Source organism: Carassius gibelio, chromosome A17 (assembly GCF_023724105.1).
Source record: "Carassius gibelio isolate Cgi1373 ecotype wild population from Czech Republic chromosome A17, carGib1.2-hapl.c, whole genome shotgun sequence".
NCBI classification, from domain to species: Eukaryota; Metazoa; Chordata; class Actinopteri; order Cypriniformes; family Cyprinidae; genus Carassius; species Carassius gibelio.
Window position 1 is genome coordinate 26,332,880 of NC_068387.1, and position 7,500 is coordinate 26,340,379.

The 7,500-nt window shown below is 33.7% G+C and overlaps 1 protein-coding gene across 1 annotated transcript in view; it reads left to right on the forward strand.

The window, feature by feature from the left end:
* The window catches only part of LOC127933429 (neuroglobin-1-like), a 27,849-nt gene that overhangs the window by 562 nt on the left and 19,787 nt on the right, over positions 1–7,500 (forward strand). The window contains exon 2 of the mRNA XM_052530436.1: positions 3,443–3,550. Within this exon, the coding sequence (XP_052386396.1) occupies positions 3,443–3,550 (108 nt within the window). The remainder of the gene's footprint in view (positions 1–3,442; positions 3,551–7,500) is intronic.

Consider the following 7,500-nt stretch of genomic DNA (forward strand, 5'->3'; position numbering starts at 1 on the left):
GTCACGTCTCGTCCAAACCGATCTAGTGTAGAACAGACCGGGGCTAGTTGTCACGGTCTTTACTTGAGCCATATATTAGATTTTTGACTTAATATTATATTGACACACACACACACACACACACACACACACACACACACACACACATATATATATATATCCTAGTAATTTGTTATATTATGTATAGTAATTTTGTTGTTTTTGTCATTTTAATGTTGCCTAGTTGTTGTTTTTTTAGTTATTCTTTTAGTTATTTTATTACTTTAAGTAAATAAGTGAACGTTTTTAATATTTTGTTTCAGTTAATGTTTATTTCAAGTAGCAAAAACTGTAATAAAAATAAAAATTGCGTATTTATTTTTTGTGTTTCGTTTAACATATTGATGCTAGAGCGGGGCAAGTTGTCACAATGTATTGACAGCTTATTTATTGGAATATGATATACTTTCTAGTCATCTTACATAACGTAGTCTATTCAATGGCTGGATTTATATTTATATAATCAATCTTGCAAAAAAAAAATCAGTCTTTTTTTAAGAATAAAAAATATGGCATATTGCATCTTAAAACCACACAGCTAGTCAATTAATGATAAATAGTTTAGGATCGCAAACAGAACATCAAGTGCATCATGTAATGCAAAACACTTTAAAAAGCTAAGTTCTGTCATATAGAGACACTTTTTTACCATCCAATCAATGCACGGTGAAATTAAATCCCGCCCCACAGTGGTTTCCTGTTAAAAATCCTGTTTAAATCAGATTACAGAAGCAAAACGGCTTTCAAATGGTATTTCACATTGACTTTAATGTTGTCTGGCAGGATATTGATACTGTATGGTGTTTATTAACGGTTAGCAATGAAATTCAGCATATCATCTTTCTAAAACACATCCGTGCCACTATAAAGCAACATAATGAGTTTTTGCTCTCGGTTACATTCAGTGATTCTCTGGCATCATGAAAAAGAGCAAGGCGTAAAGCAACATAGAGAGAAAAGTGCAAATGGAAAACTGAATCAGGTTAAAATAATGATTCAGAAGCAGTTTCCACACTTCTAGAGAGCTGATGCGCTACATGAACGTCAGTTCTTTTGTGCTGAAATACACAATTATAGACTTTCTAGAAACATCTTTAGAAAGAGTTTTAATTCTGTTTGGTTTAAAGCAAAAAGACTTGAATGCCTCGAAGCTGGTAGAAGGTTAAAAACTGCATCTCTTTGAGTCTCACTGAGCTTGTCTAATATATATATATTTAATTGTTTTATTGATTTGCATTAAACTGGCTCTCATTATTGTACAGATCCAGATATTTTCAGACTCCGCTGCATTGAGTCGGCTCACTTTAGCCTCCCTTTTGTCAGTAAATTGTCTTTTTTGGGGCTTATTATGGGCCGAAGTCATTTTTGGAGGCTCATATTAATGGATAAACAAAATCTCAAAATAAAAAGCCACTACAGACGTTTATAAATCTTTCTGAACACATCATGACATTAATTTGTCAGAAAACAATATATATATATATATAAATCAATCGTTGTTAATTAATTGCCCTCCTCCCTCCCCAGCTCCTCCTCTCGTCCATAAAAAATAAATATGAAATTAATTTTATTTGTATATTTTCTGTTTTTATTTTAATTTAGGATAATGTTTTAGTAATTTAGTTGTGTGTTTGTGATATTTATTAGTTTTTGCTTATAAATGTCCATCCATTTTTATTTTTAATTTGAGTTATTTTAGTGCTTAAACTAAACAAAAATAAATTAGAACGTTTTTTTTTTTTTCTTAAATTTTTAAGTGTATTTCAGTTAATTTTTTTTCTCTTTTCAACTAACGAAAACTGTTCTTTATGGTTTTAGTTTTAGTTAACAATAATAACATATTCATCTATTTATCTTTATAACATGGTGATCATTTGGTTTCTAATGCAATGACATTCTGACGTTTTTGTGTTTGATTTACAGTAAGTTTCCAAATACTGTAAGTTAGATTAAATTAACTAATGTTAACTAAGGAGCATCCCTCACCCAAACTCTCCTTGTATTATAATAAAGCAAACCAGGCTGGATGTCTGGTAGCTAGATCATTATTAAGCAGCGCCTGTGCCTTTAAAACATTTCAATAGATATGTAAATCTGGATCAGGTCTCTTCCCAGCGAACAGGAAACGTTCTCAGAATGTTCTGGCAACGTTCTTTTAATGTTACAAACAAACATTCTTCCAGTACCTTAAATACAATGTTTGTGTCTATGATAGTTTTTGATCTAAAATGATGTTTACACACCCATAAAAACATGATTTATACATCATTCATGAACTATTTTATCTGAAACATTGTAGTTGGACATTCATCTAGCATATTTTAAATGCTACTAATTGTTTCAAAAGTAACGTTCCCGTAATGTTTGCACAGGGATCAAATTAAATGTTCTGTTGATGTTTGAATAACCAAGAAAAAAAAAGTTTCGGAAATATTTTAATGTCTATAGAACATTTGTAAGATATTTATAACTAAATGGAAAAGTAAGTAAATGGAAACGTTAGTAAAACGTTCTTAGAACATATTTTTGTTCGTCCGGTTGTGTTCTCATTAGCAGCAGTACTTTCTCTGTTTTCTGTCGCATTATCACATGTGAGACTCTTTAACCTCATTTGGATACAAAACCAATTAATTATTTTCTAAAGAAACGGCATAAAATAATTTGAACAAGTTAAAACCAGTTTAAAATGACCAGAATGTTCCATCTGAGCCATTTTACACTTTCTATATTTTATTGTTAACATATATTTAAAGCTTTTTATTTATATCAATTCAGATTTAGTTTCTCACAACTCTATATACTATAAACTCTAAATATATAAATATCTCTCTAAATATATAAATAACTCTATTATTTGTGTGTGTGTGTTTCTGCCATGGAATTAAACATAAATAATTGCAATTTGCAATATGTTATATATATATATGTATGTGTGTGTGTGTGTGTGTGTGTGTATGTATATGTATGTATTTATGTATGTATATAAAGGTAATATCCTAATGTCATAATTCTGACCATTTTCTCACAATTCTTAGAAAATAAATCCAAATTGTGATATAAACTCAAAAAGTCAGAATTGTGAGATAAAGAGTTGCAAATACCTTTATTTTATTCTATAGTGGAGCTGAAAAAAATTAAACCAAAAATAGAATTTAACTGGAATTTTTATATATATTTGTTTTTTTATTATTATTATTTTATGACAAAAACATAAAAAGTTGAAAATTCTTAAACTTAAAATGAAAACAGAAAGATATAAAAATAAAATCTACTTCAAAACTGTTGACCTGAATGTTATATGATACATTAAATAATAGATCCGTGAAGAAGTGATGCTCTGAGGAGGCGACTGTGATTCTTCTGTTGTGATGCAGCAGCTGATTGTCTGTTGTCATGGTAACAGGTTGTTTGAGACGCACCCCGAGTGTAAAGACGTCTTCTTCCTGTTTCGGGACGTGAAGGATCTGGAGAGTTTACACACGAGCAGAGAGCTCCGCGCCCACGGCCTGCGGTCAGTGTGTGTGTGTGTGTGTGTGTGTGTGTGAGAGAGAGAGAGAGAGAGAGTGTGTGTGTGAGTGTGTGTGTGTGTGTGTGTGTGTCTGTCTGTGTGTGTGTGAGTGTGTGTGTGAGAGAGATAGAGAGAGAGAGAGAGAGAGAGAGTGTGTGTGTGTGAGAGAGAGAGAGAGAGAGAGAGAGTGTGTGTGTGTGTGTGTGTGAGAGAGAGAGAGAGAGAGAGAGAGTGTGTGTGAGAGAGAGAGAGTGTGTGTGTGTGTGTGAGAGAGAGAGAGAGACTTTGACTTTTACACGCCTTTTTTTATTCACCATAGTTAAAACAATTTTTTTTGGGATTACATCACAATCACATTACACACATTTCCTCTTTATTTTTAAATAAATAAATACCAGCATTACCAAAATTACCAATTAAAAAACAACCCCCCATTATCATTCACTATAACCAGTGCTTCCTTAACACACCATCTCCATTTAAAAAAAAGAACATTATTAATATGCTTGTAATATGTATATTCTATAATCACTCTTGATTCCACTAAGGATTTAAATAAAGCCACCATACAAACATCTCTGCCTGCATTTTTTTCTTGATGCGACTTAAAAATTGCCAATTTAGCTTGACCTACGACAAAATTAGCAAGTACACATTGTTCTTGTGCAGATTTCCTATAACCACAGCCTAAAATAAAAAGGCTGTTAGTATACAGGAACCCCAATTTAGATATAATTCTTTCCAACAGTACAAAAATAGGGTCAAGTCTAGAGCAGTCACAAAACATATGAAAAATTGTATCAATAGCATCACAAAATGGGCAAATCGAAGTAACATTTTCATTCATTTTTGCAATAAACTTATTTGTAGCTAGGATACAATGGATCAGTCTCCACTGCAGATCACCACATCTCTTAGAAATTGGAGGTTTATACAAAAGTCTCCAAGAGGGAAGAATATTTTCAGGTATAGATAGTTGAGATCTCCATTTAGTATCAACTTTTTCTTTCAACTGACCAACATGTAAAGTTTTAACGCATATGTGGTATAGTATTTTTTTCCCTATACAATCAAAGGTCAATTCTCCATAACCTTTTAGTAAGGAAACATAACCAGTTTCATCAATACCACATTCTCTGGGAACCACCTTTAACTTAGGGAAATTCATCAATACAACACCTTTCTCCAAAACATGACTGACAGATTGACCAAATGATAGAGGAATGGATGATCTCAACCCCCTAACAAACCCATCAATTACTCTAAGAGAATTAAAGCCAACTTGATCAGCAAGTGACTGTGAAGTTTTCCACTGGCCTCTACTTAAATCGATCAAATCAATAATTTTAGTAACACCAGAATTCAAGAATCTATTGATTAAAGACTGAGATACATTTGAAGGAAGCTCAAAAAGTGGGTTAAAAAAAATAGGTTCTTCCACACCAAAGTGCTCTTCACAAGTTCTGAATATATCAAAACATTCCCATGATTTGAGCACTGAGACATAAAAGCTAAAAGACAGATCAGAAAACTTTTTGACAAACGTTTTCTTCATTAAAAACAATTGTTTGTCCATACCTATTCCACCAATATGCTTAAGTATAGATCTCCCAAAATGCACCCAGGGCAAATCATTTGAACTATACAAAAGTTTCTGCAATGTTTGCATCCTCATTGCCAAGATCTTTGACTCAAGATGTATAAGCCCTTGACCTCCCTCTGCCACTGGAAGGTAAAGTACTCCTGGAGGAAGCCAATGACAACTATCCCAGAAAAAATTAACCAATGTCTTTTGAACACTTTTGAGCAAGTCTTTAGGAGGGTCTAGAACAGTAAACTTATGCCACAACATTGAAGCAATTAAATTATTAATTACTAAGCATCTTCCTCTAAAGGAAAGTTGTGAAAGCAGCCATCTCCATCTCTGAAGTCTACCGTTAACACAATCAACTAGACCCTCCCAATTCTTCTTTTCATAATGATCATTCCCAAAGTAAACTCCAAGCATTTTAAAACCATCCCTGCCCCATTTACACTGTTTTGGCAATTTTGGGGGCGCAACAGTTTGCCAATCACCCAACAAAAAAGATGTACATTTCTCCCAATTAATACAAGCAGATGATGCTTTTTGAAAATTATTTAAACAATAGGTTAAATTATTAATATCCTCTAAATTTTTTATAACTATCGTTACATCATCCGCATAAGCGGTAAGTTTAATGGGAGCAATTTCAGGGGAATCAGGAAGGGAAACACCACACAACTGTTTCCTCAGCATAATCAAAAGTGGTTCTATAGACATCGCATACAAAAGGCCTGACAACGGACAGCCTTGCCTTATGCCTCTGGTCACTGAAAAAGACCTCATCAAAGATCCATTAATCTTAAGCATACTATAAACATTATTATACAGCAGCTTAATGCAAGATACAAAATATGGACCAAATCCAAAAGCTTCCAGAGTCTTAAACATATAGTGGTGGTCTACACGGTCAAAAGCCTTCTCCTGGTCCAGAGAAAGCAAACCAATGTCCAGCTTATGTCTTTTTGCAACAGTAATGAGGTCTCTCACCAAAAACAGATTGTCAAAGATTGTCCGTTTAGGGATGCAAAATGTTTGATCCACATGGATTATGGATGTCATATGTTGTTTAAGCCTGTTGGTCAAAGTTTTCGACAAGATTTTAAAATCAACACATAACAGTGAAACCGGTCTCCAGTTTTTTAGGCATCCAAGGTCTCCTTTTTTGGGGATCAATGTTAACATTGCTCTCCGGCAACTTAAAGGTAGAGTCCCTCCATTAATGCATCCAACAAAAACATCATATAAATCCTGGCCCATTAGACTCCAAAAGGATTTAAAAAATTCCACTGAAAGCCCATCCAACCCAGGTGACTTCCCGAGGCTCAACTCCTGAACAGCCTGTGAAACCTCGGAAAAGGTTAAAGGATTGTCAAGCTCTATCCTCTCCTCCTCTGAGATGTTTGGCAATTCAAGTAAAAATCGGTCTGTTGTTAGATCATCACACTGGTCAGAACAATACAAGTCCTCATAAAAAGAAATTGCATGAGACTGGATCTCTTGTTGATTTGTTGTCACTCGGCCATTTGGAAGTTTCAATTGATGAAATTGTTTTTGCTCTTTTTGCTTTTTTTCAAGTCCAAAAAAAAATGGTGTGGGAATGTCCATTTCATTAAGTTGGGAAAATCTAGTTCTTAAAAAAGCTAATTTTCCTCTTTCCTCCAACAGATTTTTCAACAGAAGCTTATTCTCTGTGATATAATCAACAGAAGTTAAATCATCAGAAGCATTTTTGGTGCTTTGTTCAAGGATGCTATTTTCAAGAATCTTCATTTCATCTTTCAAGCTTCCGAAACTTTCTGCATTGTATTGTTGGCAAAAGATCTTTATATGGACTTTGCCAATATCCCACCATTGACTTAATGACTGAAAACTATCTCTCTTTTCTCTCCAAGACTCCCAGAAAAGATTGAAAGATTGAAGGAAATTGTGATCTTGTAAAAGTCTATTATTGAAACGCCACTGTGATTTATAGATTTTAGAAGATACAACAGAAACAGATATTGAACAAAAATGGTGATCAGAGAGAAAAGAAGGAGAAATACAACTATTAAAGAACCTATCTCTATGTGTTTTTTTAACATAGAAACGATCCAATCTGGCTCCAGACAATCTATTTGAATTTCTCTTCAGCCAAGTATATTGTCTAACCCCAGGAAAAGCCTCCCTCCATACATCAACAAGGTCATGATAGTCAATCAGATTTTTCAAAATTCCAGCAGACAATGGATGGGGTTCATCGTGATTCCTATCTAAAAATTTATTAATTGTACAGTTAAAATCCCCCCCCATTACAACAATATTATCTTGAGGGCACTGTAAGAGGGCATCAGAAAGTTTTCCAAAAAATAGTACACGCTCCTGACCAACA